The sequence below is a fragment of the Erpetoichthys calabaricus genome, chromosome 2, assembly GCF_900747795.2.
Source record: "Erpetoichthys calabaricus chromosome 2, fErpCal1.3, whole genome shotgun sequence".
Taxonomy (NCBI): Eukaryota; Metazoa; Chordata; class Cladistia; order Polypteriformes; family Polypteridae; genus Erpetoichthys; species Erpetoichthys calabaricus.
This window is the reverse complement of record NC_041395.2, coordinates 286,628,297-286,651,851: the sequence shown is the minus strand read 5'-3', so window position 1 is coordinate 286,651,851 and position 23,555 is coordinate 286,628,297. Positions and strand designations below refer to the sequence as shown.

At 37.8% G+C, this 23,555-nt stretch overlaps 1 protein-coding gene across 2 annotated transcripts in view; it reads left to right on the top strand.

Moving 5' to 3' along the window:
• The window catches only part of slit1a (slit homolog 1a (Drosophila)), a 342,025-nt gene that overhangs the window by 50,032 nt on the left and 268,438 nt on the right, over positions 1-23,555 (top strand). For both annotated transcript variants that reach the window (XM_028795698.2, XM_051922445.1), the window contains exon 4: positions 3,921-3,992. In XM_028795698.2, coding sequence (XP_028651531.1) covers positions 3,921-3,992 — 72 coding nt within the window. The remainder of the gene's footprint in view (positions 1-3,920; positions 3,993-23,555) is intronic.

Genomic DNA, 23,555 nt, shown 5'->3' with positions numbered 1-23,555 from the left:
GTTACCTCCTGATGCATCTTCTATGTAGATCAAATTTGTGCTGCCTCTTTCTAATGTGTGCACTCGTGTTCACTTTATCATTGACCGTGGCAAGAGCTACTTGTAAGTCCTGTGGTTAAATTCTGGGGTTCTTTGAGACTCAGCGTCTTATATTCTGCTTTTAGGCTGAACATGCTTTGTCAGCATGGCCGTTGCTTGAGATTTTCTCCACATGTAGGATAATCTTCTGGACAGTGTAATGATTGATTTTTGAGTTCTGAGAGTCTTTAAAATCATTTCTCATACTCGTATACATGTACATTATATCCTTGCTTATAAAGGCCTCAAAGAACTCATTCTGTCTGGACATGGTGACAACATACACTTCAAAAACAAAGAGCAAATGTTACTCAGCTAAATGTCTGAGGTTTAAATAAGGCATACTATATGAGAATCCTTTCTAATGATGTTGTAATCATTTGAACCTGACCTGGTGCACCTGATTCTAATTTTAGATACTTGAGGTAATGATAAATATAGGAGTGAACTTATTTTTTCCACATGCAAAATTTGCATTTGTGTTTATTTTAATTACACAATGGGCTGCAAAATGTTAATTAATAGCATGATTTTTTTTTTGTTCTATCACCTTTATCGGTAGATACTATTTAAATGAAATTAAGACATTGATCTGTCTACAGATGTTAAAAAAAAATCATGGGCTGTGACCAGTATGTGAGACTTTTTAATTACATGTATAGCTGTTTATTTCATTTCAACAATTACATTTACTAGGATAATGAATACAGGAAAACATTCTTATTTCCAGTAAACACCAGTTAATATCTACAGTTCAAACTGAATATGCATTCCCTACTTTCTCAATACATTATGTGATTTAAAAGAGAGTTTCTTTATATTCTTATTTGTTTTCAACAATTTCTTATACAAAACATGTCTCAGATGCATTTCTTGTGCTTTCATGTGATTGTTAATAAAAAAAAAACACTAATACATTCAAAATTTCTACAATTTTTATGAAATGGTTGCCTCCAATGTAAGGATTTTTAATTAAATGTTATTTAAAATACAGTGCAATTTCTTGAATATTGTCAATTTTATCTCTCTATTATATTAAAAAAGTTTTCGATTGTGTCTGTATTATTCATCCTTGACTACTCCCCGCCACACTGCTTGCCCAATCATTACTCCTGCTGTGCACCTCCTCTCTCCGTGTGACACTCTCAGTGCTGCTAACTCACCTTTCAACACAGTTGGGTGTAAAGGCAAGGAAGAAAAGCAAATTATCTATCCAAGAACATTGAAGTTTAGATTGCGATAGAAAAACAGCGCCAAGAGTTGATAATGAACATCGAAAAAAAGAAAATGAAGTAAAAATAGCTGCATATAATAAAAATCAAGTACATCAAGAAAGAGCAAAATATCCCGAACAATATGCGAACAGAAGTGCAAAAAAGCAGCGTTTATAGAATGTATGTTAGAGAATAAAATAATTGATAATACTGTTTTTGATGAGGCGTTAATTAAATCTAATATTTTATTTACTTTTTATTACGTTTTACTTTTTTACTTCTACATTTCTATTTTTACATTTTATTGCATTTTATTATTCATTGGTATTTAAAATAGACAGGTCAGGTCTTGGTTGGCATCCCCCCCAGGCAGACATGCGGTCCAGTCCCACCCTCCAGCAATCACCATCTATCTGCCACAGCCAGGTGTTATGTGGGCGTCCCCTTGGCTTGGTCCAGCTGCTTGAGCCCTGAACAATGTGGATTCTGCATGCAGGATCACCCTTGGGGAATCACGCCACATGGCTGTAGGGGCGTAACTGATGTTCCGTCACAATGTAAGTAATGTGCCTCATTCAGGACTTCGTGAGCAACCACTCATTTGACAAAAAGTCAAACCAGCAGTACCCAAGGATTCTCTGAAAAGACACAGTACTGAAGGAGTCCAGTGTTCGTCTCCGGTCACTGGATAGCGTCCATGTCTCGCAATCATATAGCAAGACAGGAAGCACCAGGACTCCAAAGATTTGGAGCTTCATTCTTTTGAATAGATATCGGGTGCACCACATACCCCTTTCCAGAGACCTCATGCTCTCCCAATCCGTGTACTGACTTCATAGGAAGAGTCACCAGAGACAAGAATGTCACTGCCAAGGGAAGTAAACCTCTCAACAAGGTCAACACGCTATCCGCAGACAGATACACTGCTGATGGCTGTGCCCAAGAGGTTGTTAAAGGCCTTGATCTTGGTTTTTATCCAGGACACTCGCAAGCCCAGACACTCAGACTCCTCGATCAGTCTCGAGAGCCTCCAGTGAGAGCCTCCATTGACACTGCAATAATCAGAGCTTAGTCAGCAAAGTCAAGATCAGTGAATATTTCAAAACCAACAGATGCTCCAGCCACTGGACCTCATGACCTTGCCTAACACCCAGTCCATGAAAGCATTGAACAGATTAGGAGCAAGAACACACCCTTGACGAACCCCAGAATCAACTCACAGTACCTGTGTAGAGGCAGGCCGTGATATCCAGCAACTTTGAGAGGATCTCGCAAAGTCTCAGGATGTCCCACAGGGCAGCTCGATCAACTGAGTTGAACACTTTATGAAAATTGACAGAGGCTGCAAAGAAACTCTGCTGATATTCACGTTTGCGTTCCAGGAGAACCCTCAGTGCCAGGATGTAGTCGATGGTAGACTTCTTAGGCATAAATCCAGACTGCTCCGGTTTGCTGGTAGGTCAGAAGTGATCACAGATCCTATTGAGGATGACCCTAGCAAGGATCTTATCCTGCACCAAGAGCAGTGTTATTCCCCTGTAGTTTCCACAATCCAGCCCATCACCCTTACCTTTCCAGATAGGGGCGACAAATCCCGTTTTCCAGTCAGTTGGGAAGACACCCATCTCCCAAATGGAAGCAAAGATTGCTTGCAATGCCAGAAGGACAGCCTTACCACCAGCATTGAGAATTTCACCAATAGACCATAGATGGTGTGTCACTTGCTCACAGATTCCTATAACAAATGCCTCCTTATCTGCCCTTAGATTATTTGCAGCTGTATTTCTCAGTTCCCAGTACAGACCGGAGTTACCATTAAGCCATGTGCTGCGACTCCTTGCAATGATATCCAGAGTTCCCTGCGAGATGAAACGCCTCCTTCTGGGATCACTGGTAACACCAACACAACCCTCAGCAACCTTTAGGGTCTTGTCACGGAAGGTCGTTAGGCATTCTGCTGGGGGTTAGTGAGCAAAACGAGCAGTGGGGCCTTAGGTCTGCCTAAATTATATTTTAGTTTTTCCTTCAAAGTAAAAAATGAAAGAAGCAATATGCATGACATTGCAGAAATTCTCTTTTCATGTCAATGAATGTTTCATTTTATTACAGGTTGAATATGGTTCAGGATGAAGAGTGAAACAGATCTTAATGGTGCTGCTTTCCACTTCTAAGGAACTTGGTTTACTTATTGGCCTGTCACTGCCAGTGCAGAGGTTGCCCATTTTAGTTTCCTATCACATCCCACAGACATGAATGTTAGGTTAATTGGCAGTTGTTTCAATTGACCAGTTGTGTTTTAGCTTCTCATAACACTGTACTAAAAAACAGACTCACAATAAGATGGAATAAAGTTTGTTTGCTGTATTATATCAGTGTTTTGTTGGTTTCCTTCTTACACCAAATGATACTGTCAAAGGAATCTTGTGACCCTGGACTAAAATAAGCAAGTGCACAAGATGGATGAATATGGTGCACCATATATTCAAGATAGGTAGAAAGTTATTAAATGTTAACATTATTGGGAATATGCAGATTTTTTATCAATAGTATTTCATTTGGTGTTTACAATATATGCTTTTAGAAATACTTCTAAGGTGTTAAAAGTTACCTTTTTCTCCTTAAATTTAGGCGCCTAAATCGTAATCAACTACATAGTCTACCAGAACTACTTTTCCAGAAGAATCCTGCACTGTCTAGACTGTGAGTATTTTATTATTCATAATATATATACCTGTATATTTTTTTTATAAATCATTTCTCTGTGATCGAGGCAGATAAATGTGTTAATTGTATGAAGACAGTCAAAGGAGAAATTCCAAGTAATAGATCTTTCTTTTCATCTTTTGGAAACTGATAATGTTTTGACTCTTAAGAATATTTTAAATAGTAAAACATTTTACTACATATTTTTAGAACTCTCACTGTGTCTATCGTATTTATTTGCTCATTGTCTATAAAAAACCCTCAATACAATTGCTGGTTAAAAAGTTTCAGAACACATGTTTGATTTTCATTTTTTGGTATAATGTATTTCTGTGTTATTGCCTTTTCAGCACCTTTCCATGGTTAAGTCATGTCTAGCATTAACCAAAATTATGTAGCTGGTTCACAGTCTCACCTTAGCTTTAAAATGTAAAGGACTATATTTTTTTAAACCATTAAGAGTTAGTATGGATGATCACATACAATATAGTGACAATAAAGTAACATGCTTTTTATTTTTTAATGCTTACTGTTGTATCTTAATTCTTTATAGGAAAACCACAATTGTGAATTTAGAAAACATCCACTATAAAACATGTTTCACAATGACATTAGCATTCATATTTTGAACATATTACATATATATATTGGATATTTACATTTCTGTTAATTCTGCTATGGAAGGCCTTTTTCAGTGGAAAGGTCTAATCTGCTTTAAGGAGTAGTAATATTTTAGGCGATTTCTAAATATTGTAAATATTGTTATTATTTTCATTCAGCCAAAAAGTCAACAGGCTTTTGCTAATGCCTAATGTTGCATTTTATACTCTATATAATGTAATTGTGTATTTAAAATATCAAAGGGTTTCATAAATGTGTGAATACAGTGATCCCTCGCTATATCGCGCTTCGCCTTTCGCGGCTTCACTCCATCGCGGATTTTATATGTAAGTATATTTTAATATATATTTTTTGCTGGTTCGCGGATTTCTGCGGACAATGGGTCTTTTAATTTCTGGTACATGCTTCCTCAGTTGGTTTGCCCAGTTGATTTCATACAAGGGACGCTATTGGCAGATGGCTGAGAAGCTACCCAACTTACTTTTCTCTTTCTCTCTCTTGCGCTTTCTCTGATCCTGACGTAGGGGGATTGAGCAGGGGAGCTGTTCGCACACCTAGACGATACGGACGCTCATCTAAAAATGCTGAAAGATTATCTTCACGTTGCTATCTTTTGTGCAGCTGCTTCCTGAAACGACATGCTGCACGGTGCTTCGCATACTTAAAAGCTCGAAGGGCACGTATTGATTTTTGACTAAAAAACAAACTCTGTCTCTCTCTCTATCTCTCTCTCTCTCTCCCCCTGCTCCTGACGGAGGGGGTGTGAGCTGCCGCCTTCAACAGCTTTGTGCCGCGGTGCTTCGCATACTTAAAAGCCAAACAGCCCTATTGATTTGTTTGCTAGAGATTGTTTTCTCTATCTATGTGACATTCTGTGCTCCTGACACGCACTCCTTTGAAGAGGAAGATATGTTTGCATTCTTTTAATTGTGAGACAGAAGTGTCATCTCTGTCTTGTCATGAAGCACAGTTTAAACTTTTGAAAAAGAGACAAATGTTTGTTTGCAGTGTTTGAATAACGTTCCTGTCTCTCTACAACCTCCTGTGTTTCTGCGCAAATCTGTGACCCAAGCATGACAATATAAAAATAACCATATAAACATATGGTTTCTACTTCGCGGATTTTCTTATTTCGCGGGTGGCTCTGGAACGCAACCCCCGCGATGGAGGAGGGATTACTGTATTTTATTTTGTTGCAAAGGTATGATATTTTTTTTGTAACTGAATTTATTACATGAAATGCAATAAGATTTAAGCTGGTAAAACTTTTTGTTTTTTCCAGGCTTAAGCTGAAATTGCTGTCATGCAGCCACACCATTCATCACTTGAAATACATTCATTTTTCAGTTACATTATGGTACTTGTTTCTTTTAGCATGATATCTGCAAAGTTTGCCCTTTCTCTGTAAAGATTATGAAGTACTATAGTGACAAAGTTCATGAAAGGGATAGACATAATGACACTTTTTAAAGCAGTAAGCAGATTTTTTTGTGAGTTTTTACTGGACAGTCATTTAACCTTTATGCTGGGTGGTAAAGACAGCTGGCAAAGGAACAAAAAAACTTCTAATTTGGTTTCTAAGCAAAAGGCAATGTTCATGCAATGGTTGGAGGTCTTATTTTAACAGAGCTCTTAGTAACTAACCTTTCTAACAGAAGTATTTTTATAAGCGTGTTTAGTTTGGTGTCTTCTTTCAAATCACTATAATGTTACTAAGTATAAAGTGAATCAATTCACAGAACAAATGACACTAATAGTTTTTGGAAGTCTTGTAGTAGTTTTATATATACAACATAATACAGTTATGTGTGTGTGTCACTAAAATATTATTTCTGATAAAATATAGAAATTTATTTATCCGTACCAGATAATGTAGTTGGTGTCATATCACTTCCACAGATTAGAAGCTCAGAATGAGACTATACTGTATTTAAGTATCACAGTAAAGTTATTTGACAATACCATTTTTATTATGTTTCTCAAGTATTAGATTTGTTTATAATGGTAAACCACTAAACTTCATAAACTGTCAGAAGATAAAAAATGGCGAAGAACATCTTATTGCCAATATTTTTGCCCTGGATACACAACAGCTCTTCTTTCATTTTACAGCACATTACCAGCCAAAGAGGTCACTGTTGTATTAATAGTGAATTTAACTGAAATGTACTTTCTGCTTTGCTGCTCACACATCATCTTAAACTACAGAACATTTTTAGTATTCTTAAACTCCTACAATGTACACTGTCTGAGAAGCATGAACATTTTACATTTTATAGCGAGCACCTCGGAGATGTTCTAATAGTTATGGGACTGCTTTGTTTTTCTGTCTTTTCTCACAGTTGTAAACATTTACCATTAATAATCTACTTAATATGATGCAATGTTACAGTAATTTTTCACTTTGCTGATTGATGTCCTTTTTCACGATATCCTTTTTATATATGGCTCATGAATAATGCATAGATAGGACATTTTATACATGGGAAAGGTAAAGTGACATAGTGACCAGCAACAGCTGCAGGTTGTTGATTTCAGTTTCATGCAGTACTCTTTTTTTTTTCATCAGCGTAGACTTTCTTCAAGTGCACTGTTTTCCTCCAACATCTCAAAGATGACTAAGTCAAATTATTTGATGGTTGTAAATTGGCCCAGTGTGAATGAGAGCTACAATATGTATATAAAATTAACTGATCCTCATTCAGTGGTAATTTCTGCAAAGCGACAGAACATTACTGTTCTTTATTTGAATGAAAACTGGTTCAGAAGATGGATGGATGGCTTTATACAAAATGTTTTCACTTCATGATTTTAGAAACATAGTTTTCAAACTTTCCAGTTAATTAAAGCTAGTGATAGTTTGGGAAAGTACCGTAATGGGATTTGCTTTGGCAGCAGTACCTATTGTCATTTCCTTTGAAATTAATGGGTTACTGTATTTTCTCACCAGATGAACTTGATGGGCTGAATTTTATCCTGTCATTAGTCAAAATTCTTAGGTTCTCGTTTTGTACTATATGAGATACATGACCCTGCCCAGATGAGAAAGTGGAAAGACAGAAATGTATAAAGCAAGTATAAATTCTATATTAAATTTATAACTCTTAAACTTAATTGTATTTAGGTCATAACCTTTGCTAGTATTGAATAGCTTCTTTGTATGCAGTATTCTTGGTCTTTTACTTCTGATTCAAAGAACCCAAATTTGAATAAGTAACTCTGAAGACAAAGGAAAAGTTAAGTGTAATGGGTGGCAAATACTTAGATTTTGTGATGGAAAGTCAAGCATTCTAAATATCATATAATTATCACATTTGGAAGTTGTTATTTCTGTGTTGATAGATCACACACTAGTGTTTATTGCCACTCACTCCTAAACCAAGCCAAACCTGTCCCTCACCTCAGTGGGGTAAAGGTGAAAGTTATAGTGCAAATTTCTGATTAATGATGAGAAATACCAGTGTGACTCAAGTCTGTGGCTTTAGAAACAAAGCTGTACACAAAGAACAAAAAAACAAACATAGTGCTTCATAGATATGAAGATGTTAATTAAAATTCAGGGTTGACTCTACATAACTATTTGTATATTTTTATTTTGGCCTTTTTTCAATATTCACACTGTGTGTAAAACCAGTGCCTTTTTGTTGCAACTTAATTTAGTCATTATAGTCCTTTTTATAAGTTATAATTTAGTCATTATAGTGCTTTTTTTATATGTTGTACATAAGTGCTGCCCTTAAATTGTCTCCCCAAACTTTTCTTGTCATTTTTGAGCAAATATACAGGGAAATATCATCTTTATGTACATTCACCCCACTCAACCTTATTAGAACCAGGGCAAGTGCCATGAACAATTTGTTTTTAGTTATCAAAGACAAGTTATATTTGTGTATAGAACAACACAACAAAATTTATGTGCCACTTTTAGAACTCATATCTAACATTTCTTGTAAGTTTTAGGTATTAATTGCTTTGGAATTTATTTTGGTTTAATACATAATTTGAATGAATGATAACTAAGTAAGTTATGTTGCTGTAACATAGAAAGAAATGCTATATTAATACAGTATGTACATATGCTTCTTAGATAGATGATTTGCATGTGCACAGCATTCACCCATCAATTATTCTGTTCTTCCAAATCTATCTATCTATCTATCTATCTATCTATCTATCTATCTATCTATCTATCTATCTATCTATCTATCTATCTATCTATCTATCTATCTATCTATCTATCTATCTATCTATCTATCTATCTATCTATCTATCAAAGCACATTCAGTGAGCTTTTTTATGTGAATGAAAAAATACTTCACTTCACAGTCTCTTTAACAGAGCTGATCTCTCTTGTTGCTTGGGAACACTTTGTTATACCAGCGCAGCATCTTTTTTATTGACTCAGCTTAGACTCTGTGAACCTTTATACTCCACACATTGCAATAAAGTACATTTTTGAATTTAGAACATATTCTCTTTCATTCTTTCAGTGCAGCTTGCCAGTGTCATTTTAAAATACTGTATTTTAAAATGCATATGAGATATCCATAAAATGCATTTAACATGTCTTGAAAGAGATGTATTTTCAGAAAAGGTATCTATAATTGATGTAAGGTGTCTTAAAATGCATTTTAAGATTCCTCAACATTCATCAGGAATGTCTCTGAATTTTAATTTGATTGCTATCATTTTTGGTAAATGTTTGGCAATCATTCTGAGCTTTTGGTGGCTTTTTATGTGACATAATTTTCTTAACTAGATGGTTTTGACAAAAAAAACAGACAGTTAAAATAACTAGATAGATTGTTGTTCATTACTGTTTTTATTTTTTTCAAAAACTAGAGCACTACAATGGCATTCTACTCAGTTAAAAAAGCAACAATAACTTAACAGATACAGCCATTTACTTTGAAATGAATATAAAATATAAAAAAGCAAAAGAAAGATAAGATTCAATCCCCATCCAAGAGAAAGAGAGAAAGAAGAGAGACAAGGGCAAAAAACATAACAAAAAAATCTTTTTTTAAATATGATCAAACAAATGATAATATGAGATAGTCAATCATAACTCAGCATGCTTATTCTAAAATAACTTCAATGAATTCTTGCCACATTATAAAAATGTTTTGTACATAGCCTATTCTCTAAGAAACAAAAATCACCTTCTAAATGACCTTCACTATTCAGGAGTGAAACTGGTCTATATGATGCACATTGTAGTAAGTACTTATTTTTGTTGTTATCTTTGGAAAAACAGTTATTAGTGGTTGTCAGAATATTTGGTGTAGAATTCTGGTTTATTTACCTTCCAGAATTTTACCATTTGTGAATTTACCATTTACCATTACAAAATTTACCATTTGTAAACTTGTTGATGGTTTTTCAAGTTCTTCTGCACTCATCAGTATTGAGTTGTGGTATTTATATTTTATCGAAAAATTCCTTAGCATGTATTTCACGTTCTTTACACTGAGAAGAATATAAAGACATATAGTACTTCTTAAATGTTTTAGTTATGTCTTTATGCTCCCCGATTTTATTTTCAGTTGCCTTGGTGATTTTTATTATTGCATCGCAGACTTACTGCTTTTGGATTTATTTAGCTAGAATTTTATTAGCCTTCACACTGTGTTCACAATAATGATGTTGTGATTTAAGTTGTTCAGTTTCTCTTGTTATCACAAGATTACATTTTAATTTTTTTAATGTTTATTTCAACACTTTTAAAAATTAAAGTTGCCACACCTGGAGAATTATTGGGTTTTGCTGAGAATTTTACTTAATTCAAAACACTTGATAATAGATTCTGGAAAATAAACTCAGTTGTAATTTAAAGCTATATTTATTAAAAATGTGTGGGTGTAGGTCAGACTTTTTAAGCAATGGTTTAATGACTGACACTTTTAGTGCCTCAGGTACTGTGCCATGCACTATTGTGCACTAATAATACTGAAATGTTAAGAATAGGTGCTGCAAGAACATCCATTGCACTTTTTACTAGTTTTGTTGGCACTGGGTCTAGGGAACAAGTTGTAGGTTTTCTCCAAAATTGCAGTAATTTTTCTTTTCTGAATCTTGTTGCAGTTTTGCAGCAAAATTGATAGTATCAGTTAAAATGCTGCGGTGAAATTGTTGAGATAACAGATGTTTATGTTTAATTGTATATTTTTAAATCTTATACTTGCAAGTACAGATACAGAATTGATAAGATTATGAGATAAATCATACATGTTTGAGTTTTATTGCAAATGGGTTTGGAAATATTGTTTTGATTTTTGCATTTTGTAATTTTGTGAGACATTCTGTAGTAATGATTAGTTACTGGTTTTTCTTGTCAAAGTTACTTGGATCTTTATGGTTAATGTTATCATTATAACAAATTTAGTAGATTTAGGGGGTAGCTAGCTGATTAGAACGCTGGAGCATTTTATGTTGTTTTAGTCTGTTATATTTTTCTTTATTAAATATTTTTGGAACAGAGAGTAATATTCTAAAATAACAGTAATAATAAAATTCAGTGAAATTACATATGTTTTAAGGACACACTGAAATGCCAGAGGATTATTGTGAGGACAATTAGACCAGGAGATGATTAAGCAGAAGAGGATATAGTCAGAACAAGCAAAGGTCAAAAATCAGGAGGTCAGACCAAACTGAGTAAACATTAACCCAAAGAGCAAGATGAAATCAAATGTCAAAGACAGAATTAGGTCAATACCAAAACACAGAATCCTACCACTCGGGCCCATCTGAAAAAAGTTAACTATCAGTAAAACATTTATTGGTTGTTGTATTCTCCAACAGATAAAGTATTGTGAAGTCACCATCATATTTATCTCTTTACATCTGATGATGTCATCAGCGCAGTGTTTGTGGTCACATGACATAATGGTGTTAAAAGAAAGAAAATATGACAGTAATGAAAGTGAACTGTGCAATTTCTAAACTAATCATGAAACTGACAGAATAAAACAGAAACTAACAAATAAAATTATCCTCTAAAAAGAAAACAAAATAGATAAAATTATACATGCTGTATATAAATAGCTCATACAACAGTGTATTAGTAGACTACTTTAAAACATGCTTTTCAAATTTACTTTATAATGTTATTTAGTTAGAATTATAGTTTTGGTTGTGTAGAGTCTGTGACTAACTCTAGTTTAGTTTTCTTAAATAGATCATTTTTGAAAGATGTACTGAAGAAGAATTAAAATCTGTTTAAGTCTTAAGGTAAAATTACTGCTGCTTTGGATCATGATGGAGAACAGGTCTGGAGATTTGCTGATAAATTACAGTATCAGAAAATGACTGAACCATTATAATGTGCAATAATGATGGTGTTTATTTATTTATGTATCAATTTTATTTATATATTATATTATTATTTATTTCTATATTTTTATTTATTTTCATTTCCTTTGTCCTTTTTGTTAATTCTGGTGCATTATTTTTTATGTATTTTAATTAACTATGTAAATTTTGTTAATAATGTTTAGTTTATTTATTATGTACTGTAGATTTCATGCATTTTGTGCTGTCCTCCTAATGTCTCTTGTGCTTTGTGAGTGGTACCTCAAGAGGCAGGACCACCCAGATATCACCAGTGAAAAACTGCTATCAGCCAATATATTTGATGCTGGTGATCAGGTATTTTAGTGGTTTGTTGTTTAACAGTTGGAAAGAATCCATCCATTATAAATAGTGATGTCCAGGATTCTGGGTATTTTGCTTTTGTTTGTGGTTTTTGAATTGGATTTTGGCTGACACCTTTATCAAAAACAACTTACAACATTTATGATACATTTGGTTACATTTCTTTTGGTTTTCCAATTGGAGCACAGTCAGAAATAGTAACTTGCTCGTGGTCACACAGTGTCAGTAGCAGGATCTGAACCCACATCCTATATATATTCTATTTTTGAATTAGTTATTCAAGCCAGTGTTTTTTTTATGGTTCCTCTTCCTTGAAGGATATTTTGATACATTTTGGACATCTGGGACATTTTTAAACTTTAAAAGCCTGTTCCCCATTTCTGGGGCCTGGACAGAGCCTTGGGCTCTTTCATCACAGATGATGAGTGTGGTCCCTTTTATTACAGACCCGGGAGTACTTCTGGTGCCAGGGCTATTGCCCGATGGAAGTATTTCTGGGTCGCACGGAAGTCCATTATTCGAGTAGGGAGCTTGTTTCCCTGCAACGCCCTCCTGTGGCACCCCGTGACCCCAGCAGGGCTGCCCTGCCACATTACATTTCCCAGCATGCCCTGCTGGTTTCCCACTGGGTGTGGATATCCAGGACTGCTGCCATCTAGTGTGCTGGGGGAATAACAGTTCCCTAGTGATATCTCTACTTTTATAGGGGCTGTCCGTCCATCTCTTCCTTCCGGGTCTGCTTCCTTTCCTGGCCGGGATGTCCATCCAGCCTGTGTGGCATCTACAACTTTTAGATATTAGAAGAAACACACCCCTAGTCGATTGGTAAGAATCACAAGATAGTTTCTTAAGGTTAAAACTGAGCTCAATTGCCTGTTGACTTAGAGAGCAGAGTTCCATTGCACTAGGATCTGTTATTATAAATCAGGTTCCAATCCCAGTAAATTACTTGCATCAAGAAAATGTGACACATTTGCCACAGTCCCTTCTATTAGGATAAATTAGGTTTTATATCCACATTATCCCCAAATTATCAATAAAGAATTCCATGATTATTTTACCAGTGATTTTTTCTGATGTCCATAACCACTGTCATTGCATTGCTATTAAAACAAAGCAAGTGTCAAAGTTTCAGGCCTATCTCATGTATGAATACAGATGACATGCAAGATGGCGCCAACTGTTGAGGCACGCCGTCAGCCGCTCTGGCTTTTGTGTTTCTCGTTACTCCTGCTTTTTTCTCGGCTTACTTACTCCTGTGATGCTCTTCCTGACTCGATCATTCGTTATGATCGCTTCACCCTTCTGGCTCTTCGAACGAGTGCGGGGGTTTCTCGACATTTGACTCCGGAGTTCAGTCAAACCTTTGGCCGACTGTTTGAGGAAGTCCCGGCCTTCCTCATCACTGTCCACGGCTTGGCCGGTCGCCGATGGAAACGCCGCCGCCGTGGGAAGCGTGGAGGCACCAGGGCTCGACTCCGAGCCTCCCGGATCCTCTCTAGGAACAACTCTCCTGGCTCCCAACATGAGTCAATGCTCCCGGAATGCCTCTTGCCCTCGGATGCTCTGGTACACTTCCCTGCCTCGCTCCGTCACCGCCGCCGGGGAGTGAACTTTAACAACCTACGCCGCATCACGACAATGTCAGCCGCCACGGCTGGTGCGTCTTTGTTAACGTCGTCCCAGCCGGTTCGTTTTGCGCTGATAAATGCCAGATCGGTCGTGAACAAAACTTTCATCCTGAAAGACTTTTTTCTTTCCAATGGCCTGGATTTTTTATGTACTGCTGAAACCTGGATTTTACCGGGCGAGACGCTCTCACTCACTGAAGTTTTGCCCCCGGGATGTTCCTTTATCAACACGCCGAGAGCGCAGCGCCGCGGCGGGGGCTTATTGACCTTATTTAAATCTGATTTTATCTGCAAACGCCCTTCCCTTCCGCTTTCATTTTCCCCTTTAACTTTTGAGCTCAGTATGTTTGAACTTGTCTGTTCTCCACCGCTGCTGTGCACACTCATCTATCGCCCCCCAAAATATAATAAGGACTTTTTAGACGAATTTGCAGCTTTTTTGGCTGATATTACCTGCAGATATGATCGCTTCCTTTGTTTGGGTGATTTTAATATCCATGTTTGCTGTCCCGTTAAACCTCTAGCAAAAGACTTTCTGGACATTATTGACTCCTTTGGTCTTTCTCAACTAGTCAATGGACCAACACATGGACAGGCTCACACACTGGACCTGGTTCTTTCTCGCGGTCTCAGAATCAGTGACTTGGACATTCTGCCTCCCAGTTTTTCTGATCACTCGCCTGTTCTGTTTAATTTGGATTTGGTCTCTGCTGAGCATGGTAAATCCACCACTACCCGTCCCTTCCGTGTCATTTCCCCTTCTGCTGCTGAAGATTTTGCAGCTGCTTTTTCATCAATCTCCACATCATGTGAATCCACGGATGCTGATGTTTTATTGCAAACCTTCTATACTTCCTGCTGTTCTGTGATGGATGTTGTAGCCCCACTCAAACAGAGACAATCCAAAGTCAAGCATGACCCATGGCTAAATGAACAAACTCGCTCCATCAGGCAAAACTGTAGGTGGCTAGAACGTAAATGGAGGAAAGATGGTCTCACTGTTACCTTTGACTGCATGAGAGACATGTCTCAATACCAGAGAGCAGTCAGAGGTGCAAGGAACCGTTTTTTTACTGACATCATCTCAAAAAATTCTGGCAATCAACGTGTCTTATACAAAACACTGAATGCTGTCCTCTCTCCAGCTGCAACTGTTTTCTCTTCTCCCTCCAATGCTCTTTGTAATCAGATCCTTACGTTTTTTCTGGATAAGGTCATGAACATTAGATCCCAGATCTCCATTTCTTCTTCTGGCTCTACTGATTTAGCCGTTCCTGTACACGGCTCCCTCACTAGCTTTGAACCCATTTCACTCCCCCATCTGGAAAAAATCGTCACCTCAATGAAGCCTTCAGGCTCTCCGGACGATGTGGTGCCGTCCAAACTGCTGAAAGATGTCTTTCCTGTGATTCGATATGATGTCTTAAAGATCATAACTAGTAGTCTATCTTCGGCTACAGTTCCTTGTGCTTTCAAACACGCAGTTGTACATCCAATCGTGAAAAAACCTGATCTTGACCCTGCCGTCTTCTCCAATCTTCGTCCAATTTCCAAACTACCTTTCCTGTCAAAATTACTCGAAAAAGTAGTTTATGAGCAATTAATTCACCACCTACAGGACCATCAGGTAATGGACCTTTTTCAGTCAGGCTTTAGGCCCCAACACAGCACAGAAAACACGCATTTACGTGTCCTAAATGATGTCCTTTTGGCATTGGACTCAGGACTCTACGTGATTATGGTTCTTCTCGATTTATCTGCTGCCTTCGACACAATCGACCACAACATCATGATCTCCCGACTCGAATCCTGGGTTGGTGTATCTGGCTTAGCCCTCGACTGGTTCAGGTCATATTTCTGCAATAGGACTCTTAGAGTCATGCTAGATGATTTTTCATCTGAATCAGTCCCACTCCCATGTGGTGTCCCCCAGGGTTCCATTTTGGGGCCACTACTTTTTTCAATTTACATCCTGCCTTTAGGTGCAATTTTTAGAAAACATGCAATCTCGTATCACCTATATACTGATGACTGCCAAATTTATTTCTCCCTCAAGTCAACTGACTCCACTAAACCTCTTCTCGACTGCTTATCTGACATTAAGGACTGGCTGGCTGTAAACTTCCTTCACCTGAACGATTCAAAAACCGAGGTCATTGTTTTTAGTCCCGACCGCAAACAGACCCTACCCCTTGACCTCGACTTTCTTCCCATTCCAGTAACTTCGTCTATTTCCAATCTTGGAATCAAAATGGATATGGTCCTGAAAATGGATGCTCAAGTCAACAGCACAGTAAAATCCTGCTTTTTCCATCTCAGGCGAATTGCCAAACTCAAACCAATTCTGCCTTACCACCTCCTGGAATCAGTAATCCATGCATTCATTACGTCCCGGCTCGACTATTCTAATTCCTGCCTATATGGTATTAGTAAAGCCACTCTTTCGAGACTCCAATTGGTTCAAAATGCAGCTGCAAGACTTTTAACTGGAAGCAGCAGAAGCCAACACATTACACCAATTTTAAAAACCCTACACTGGCTGCAGGTTAGCTTCAGAATTGATTTTAAGATACTCCTCTTAACCTATAAGGCACTAAATGGTCTAGCCCCTGCCTACTTGAGTGTCTTGCTCCGTCGTCACAATCCCCCTTGAGTTCTTAGATCCGCAGATCAGCTGCTCCTAACCGTTCCCAAGGCACATTTTAAAGCTCGTGGTGAAAGGGCTTTTTCTGTCTGTGCACCCAAGCTCTGGAACTCCTTACCTTTAGTGGTTAGGCAAGCCACTTCAGTCACCACATTCAAATCACACCTAAAAACGCACTTCTTCACATTGGCTTTTAATTCTTAACCTGTCCCACTTGCTTTTTGCTATTTCTCTGTTTTATTGGGTCCCCTGACCTGTTTTTTAGTGTCTCTGTTTTAATTCTCTCTAAATGTTTGTTTTTTAATATTTTGCTTTTAGTCTTGCTTGTTTTAACTGTACAGCACTTCGGTCAGTTGTAATGCTGTGTTTTTAAGCGCTTAACAAATAAAAATGGTATGGTATGGTATGCTAAATTTTTAACTAAAGTTCTTACCTGCTGAATACAGAAAGTTGTTCACCAGTTGGTCTACCTCAACCAAACTGGCTTCATTAAGTCCCAGCTAGCTTCAGATAATGTGTGGAGGATTCTACATGTTATTGTTTTAACCCAAGATCTCAAGATTCTCACAGATCTTCTCTCGCTTGATGACAAGAAGGCATGTGTTTGCATGAACTGGCTTTTCTTATAGCAATTGATATAAAGAATTGATTTTGATAATGAGATTTATAAATTTGATTAGACCCCCCCAGAAGTTGTCCTCACAAACTCTTCAGTCTCCCATTCCTTCCCCATAAAAATGGGGTTAGACAGGGACGTCCACTTTCCCTCTTTTCAATCTGTCTCTTGAACCTTTGAAAATATCAGTTTTCAGCTCTCAGCTGTCAAACCTATATTTTGTCATGGCTCTACTCACAGAATTTTTCTCTTTGCTAATGATGTTCCCCTTTGCCTTGATAATGTGTCTTCAGACATACCTGTTATTTTAGATCTGTTTAAAACTTATAAAATAAACTGGACAAAATTTTCTTTTTTTTCACTTTACCTTTATTAAACCTCTGTTATTAACTGCTTTAGATACCGAAGGGTGTACATTTCTGCATCAAATAGTGCAATAGCTTCCTTATAATTTCTGGCGCATATATAATGAAGTCAGTGCTTTTATCCTTGACTAGCATACTGTTGTCCTTTCGGTACTGTCTAGCTGTGATGAAAATTAATGTACCCACTCATTTTAATTTTGTAAGCTCCATGATTTCAGTTTCTTTCTCTTCCAATTACTGGTTTCCAAATTTTTATAGAATGGCAAAAGACCCAGTCTTAAACATGCAATATTAATTTGAATGTTGATTAAGGGGTAATCTCTACCTGATATAGAGTACTTTCACTGGGCCTTCATTCTTTGCCATATCTTGTCCTAGCTATCCCTTTCATCCCCTCCTCCATCATGGTTGCATTTTGAATCCTCTATCGTCATACCTCACTGTCTAGAATGGATTGCCTTTGTTCCATTAAATTCTAAGTCCTATATGCTTTCCATTGGTCCTGTCATTTCCTATGGCCTCTATATTTGGCATCATGTGGAGAGACATACTGTTGTATCAATGAACTGGCATACTTGCTCTCCTATTTTTTCATAACAAATCCCCTTAATATTGGTGGCCACCCATGTCTTTACCTTGTTTGTCTGACCGCAGGAATTAGTAAACTTGGTGACCAATTTAATGATGCTATGCTGCTTCTGTTCCAATCTCTCCAGTCTCCTTTTTTTGTTCCTTTCTCATCTTATTTCTCTTATTTATAAATTTGATCATTGTTAAGAACATGTAGTATCTCTGTTTTTTCTGCTCTGTCTGTTAATTTGTTTGACTCCCTATTAGTGCTGGCCGGTATGACCAAAATTCTATATCACGGTATTTTTCAAAATTATACCGGTTTCACAGTATTGGACGGTATTTTTTCCCATGCATGAGTGGATGTTAACCACATTTTCCACTGCAATTACTGGCTAAGAATAACCTATTCCACTGTCATGAGAATTGTACATTGTACAAAAAAACATTTTAATGTGCACACAAGTATTAATACAGGTTTGCATGGCCCCATAAAGTGATAGTTTTCAAGGGAGTGGCACTAATGAAGAGAAGGAATCACATTACATGACAGATGCAGTCAAAAAATAGTCTTTTTATTGAACAAAGTTTGCAAACAACTTAAACTAAAATTTTGACAACATATTTTCAACCATCCAAAGAGGCATTTAGACTTAGTAAAATATCCAGAGGTGCTTGTCAAAAGTTGTATTGCACTGAACATGTCTTAGAAAAGGAATAAATTCATCCATCCATTTTCCAACCCGCTGAATCTGAACACAGGGTCACAGGGGTCTGCTGGAGCCAATCCCAGCCAACACAGGGCACAAGGCAGGAAACAATCCTGGGCAGGGTGCCAACCCACCGCAGGACACACACAAACACACCCACACACCAAGCACAATTTAGAATCGCCAATCCACCTAACCTGCATGTCTTTGGAATGTGGGAGGAAACCGGAGCGCCCGGAGGAAACCCATGCAGACACGGGGAGAACATGCAAACTCCACGCAGGGAGGACCCGGGAATCGAACCCAGGTCCCCAGATCTCCCAACTGTGAGGCAGCAGCGCTACCCACTGCGCCACCGTAGGAATAAATAGTAAATATTTTTTGTAAACCAACTACACTTTGTTAATGTTAACAATATCTGTCCACTGACACATTAAAGTGACTTTTTAAACAACTTTACCATCATTAAACTGCATAACATTTAAACTAATAAATAATAACAATAAAATAAATGATAGTGCAACTTCCAGTAAAAATACTATTACTTCCAAGACTTCAAGCCCAGGTGCATTACACAGTATTCACCAAATAAAAATAAAATAAAACAAGTGCAACTTGGTGATGTCATCTTTACCACTTGAACTATCATTAAGGAAAACTTCATTAATATGGACCTTGCTTCAAGCTAAGCCATATGCATAAATAATTAAACTGTAACTTGCATTTATAAGGCTATTTGTGGTATAGCCCTTGTCACGGATGAGCGGGGACACTGCCCGGCCGGGACGCCTGGACAGTCCCCGAGTTGGACGATACTTCTCCTCGGCCACGAGAGGGCAGCCGCCCAGGCCTAATTGGGGGCCACAGGAATGGAGTCAGGACACTCACCACTGTGAGAAGACGTGGCCACCGCCAGGGGGCGCCCGGACAGTTAGGGAGTCCTGGATGGCAGCACTTCCGCCACACCAGGAAGTGCTGCCGGAAGTAATCCCAAGGGCACCCGGTGTGCTTCCAGGTGCTCTCCTGACACTTCCGCCACACCAGGAAGGGATGTCATGAGGAGCACCTGGGGCTCATCCGGGTCATAATAAAAGGGGCCACCTCCCTCCACTTAGAGAGCCAGAGTTGGGAGGAAGAAGACGAAGCTTGTGAGGAGAACGAGAGGAGGTCGAAGGTGAAAGAGAAGAAGAAGAGAAAGAAGAAGAAAGAGAAGAAGAGAGAAAGAGAGAGGAGGTCGAAGGTGAGAAGAGAAGAAGAAGAGAGAAAGAGAAAGTCGAGGGTTGGAGGCATTGTGGTGCTGTAGGAAAATAAAAGTGTGTTTTGGACATCCTGGTGTCGGTCTGTCTGTGTCTGGGGTATGCTTTTCACACCCTATATAAGCGTATTAGGGCCACGGTGAAGAAAAAAAAAACTATATGTCGAGAATAAAGCCAACATGTTCACTTTATTCTAGACATTTCCACTTTAATCTCAACGCTTATGTCGAGATTAAAGTCGACATTTCTACTTTATTCTCATAGTTTATTTTGTCATTAAAGTAGAATGTTGTAAACTAAACTTCATGCTAAAATCAATGTTTAATTTACTAGATTTTCTCAAACCCTGTCATAAGTTAATGTAGCACATTAAATGCTTAGTGTTAAGTGTTCCCCGTCCCAGTTGTTAATTGCTATGCGCTTCTTAAACTGACTTCCTCTTGCACTAAGAGGAGGCACAGGCAGCGATCGCCGCACAGAATACATTCACTAAATGATATTCCTGCTCTCTGAAAATGTAAAATGCTAAGATACATTTTTATGATGAAATGCATTAAAGCAGGTATTAAACATGCATGGTAGTGCTGCTCCTTCACATTAAGGGGTCCCCAGGTGTACGTTCAGTGTAGAGAACTTCATGGCAGGTGGGATGAGGTTCCAAAAAACTGGATGTATGAATGGATATCACACAGGTTTAACTTAAATATTGTGTAAATATTGGGTTTGTGATCTGGTGGTCGGAGACACGAACACAGAATTCAATGGATGTTCTTCTGAGCGGGCTTTCTTTATTACATGCATGCTGTCTCTGTCTGACGTACCAAACCCCCAGTTTCTATCCTTCCTTTTTCTTTCCCCACATAACCAATCACCACACGATAAACGTCTTTGTGAAATTAAAACTAGTTATAAACTTAGACCACGGAGTGTTCAGAACTTTAAGAAAATCTTCGTTATACATGTTTAATTATGCCATCCATTCAGGGTTGCACCCATCCCAGCTAGCATTGTGTGCGAGGCAGGAGCAAATCCTGAACAGGGCGCCAGCACTTTGCAGGGTGAATATGAGCAATACATACACTAGCAGGGTCAATATAGCATAACAAAACCCCACATCCTACATGACTTTGAAAAAAACTGAAGCACGCCGACTAAACCCACCAGAAAAACATGCAAATTCAAGGCAGGGAACACCCAGGATCCCCTTGCTGCGAGGCAGCAGTGCACCCTCTGTGCCACCGTGCCCCCACATGATTAATACATGCTTTAATGCATTTTATCATGAAAATGATATCAAGTATTTATCTTAACATTCTAAATGTTCAGGGAGCAGGAATATCATGAAATTAGTGTATTCTGTGTGGTGATCGCTGCCTCCGCCTCCTCTTTGTGCAAGAGGAAGTAAGTCTAAGAAGCACGTAGCGATTATCATGGCTTGGGGAACACTTAACACAAAGCATTTAATGTGCTACATAACTTTTGCCGGGGTTTGAGAAAATCTAGTAAATTAAATATTCATTTTAAGATGAAGTTCAGTTTACAATGTTCTACTTTAATGACAATTGTCGAGAATAAAGTCAACATGTCGATTTTATTCTCGTCATAAGAGTCGAGATTAAAGTGGAAATGTCGAGAATAAATTCAACACGTCATCACACTATTACACAGTACCCAGGTACATTACACAGTATTGAAAAATAAAATAAAACAAATACAACTTGGCTTGCAGTATTATCCAGTAGTATAGAAAGAGTATTCACACATTTGAACATAATGGTCCACATCCAACCTTTTAAAACCAAAGTATCTCCAAACAACAGACACGGCTCCTTTTTTCGGCAAAAGTTCTTCTGTGTCATCATGTTCAACTTTATCGTCTACTACAGCTTCAGTTTCAGAATGTTCTCTGTCCATTTTCACCGTTCAATACCTCCACTAACGCATGTACTCCGTTGCATGCGTATTTAGCGGTGCAGCAGTGAAAAAGGTCCCCCCTTAAACAGTTTCCTGCTGCGCCAGGTTTCGAACGTTGTTTAGGCTATTTAAACCGGTGTTGCTGTATAAGAAAAATCCATATCATAACAAAAAAAAATGTTCAGTCTCCAGCTTAAAATTCACTAGTAAAGTGGCTAACATTTTTACAGTTTCTCAAAACACAGGAAAGTTGTTGCACAAGCTCAAACCCAAATCCCATGGGAATCAAAACCTGCGCCTAGCTGCACCAAGCTGCAAACAGACAGGTTATATAAAACATTCTAAGGTATTGCTTTGCCTTTCAGCTTCCCAGAGTACACTTTACTCCTCTCCAGTTTGACAACACTCACCATGCTTTTTGACACTACAACAGAATTATTATGTTATCACATAATGCTTTTAGGTGCTTCTCTCAGCAGCTGTCTACTCCTTCAGAAGTTAAACATCTAGATCCTGCCCCTTTCTTGTTTCTAGCTTTTATTTCTACCTTCTGCTTTCATTCTTGACTTTGACTTGCTGTGTAGCTCCTTTGTCATTATTTGTGATAGGTCAGATTTTTTTAGTTCTTTTCCCTTCTCGTTTTCCACTCTTTCCATGATTGGTGCTCTTTCATCAATATTTTTGTCTCCAGGTGCCTGCCTTGTGGTTTTGAAATTACCTTTAGGCAATCCCACTAGCATTTGTCCTTTCCTCATGCTGACACATATCATTCCTTCCCAAAACCAGAGATCCATCTGAGGGAAACAAGTGGATAGAAATGGTAAAGGTTTGTTGCTAGGTAGTGACATCAGCTTTTGGTCTTCTGAAAAATACACTGTGTTAATTTCAGTTTGCATGATTCACATTATTCAAATGACAGTCCTTCACATTACTTAAAAATACTGGGTGAGGTATAGCTGGGTATGTGCGGGGTCATATTCATGAGCCCCACAAAATTTTTTTGTTGGTCTGTTTAAAGTACATTTCAGTCACCTTTGAGATAGTTTCTGAATATATGATCTGGTACCTGCTTTAATGCTGATTTCATGTGCAGTGGGACAGACAGGAAATTTGAGTTTTCCAGTGGGAAATTTCATGTGAATGCCCTTCGAAGTGGTAGCTCCCACTGGAACAATTATTAGAAAACTGTGCTACCTGAATTTGGTCAATAGTGATATAATTTTGACATTTCACCTGATTCAGTAGTTATACATTAAAAGCCAAATCAGCCACAAATGTTTTTTTGTAGTTGAATTGTATTTGAAGTGAGGTAATGCATGTTTAATGTGTTTAGTTGTTTTTTGTGCAGATCAATTAGTAAATCAAAAGAGACCTTGTGTTTCTCAAAAAAATATAACTATAAATTCACTTTCACATAACTGTAAAGTGGGAAGGTGAAGTGCCCCATAGCAGATGAATGAAGCAAAAAAATCACTGTAACATTCTGAGATAGTATGTGAATGACAAAAGATATAGTACTTCTGGAATTTATCACAGTTTTTCCTGTAGGCATACAGGAAAATTAAAGGAATGGATTG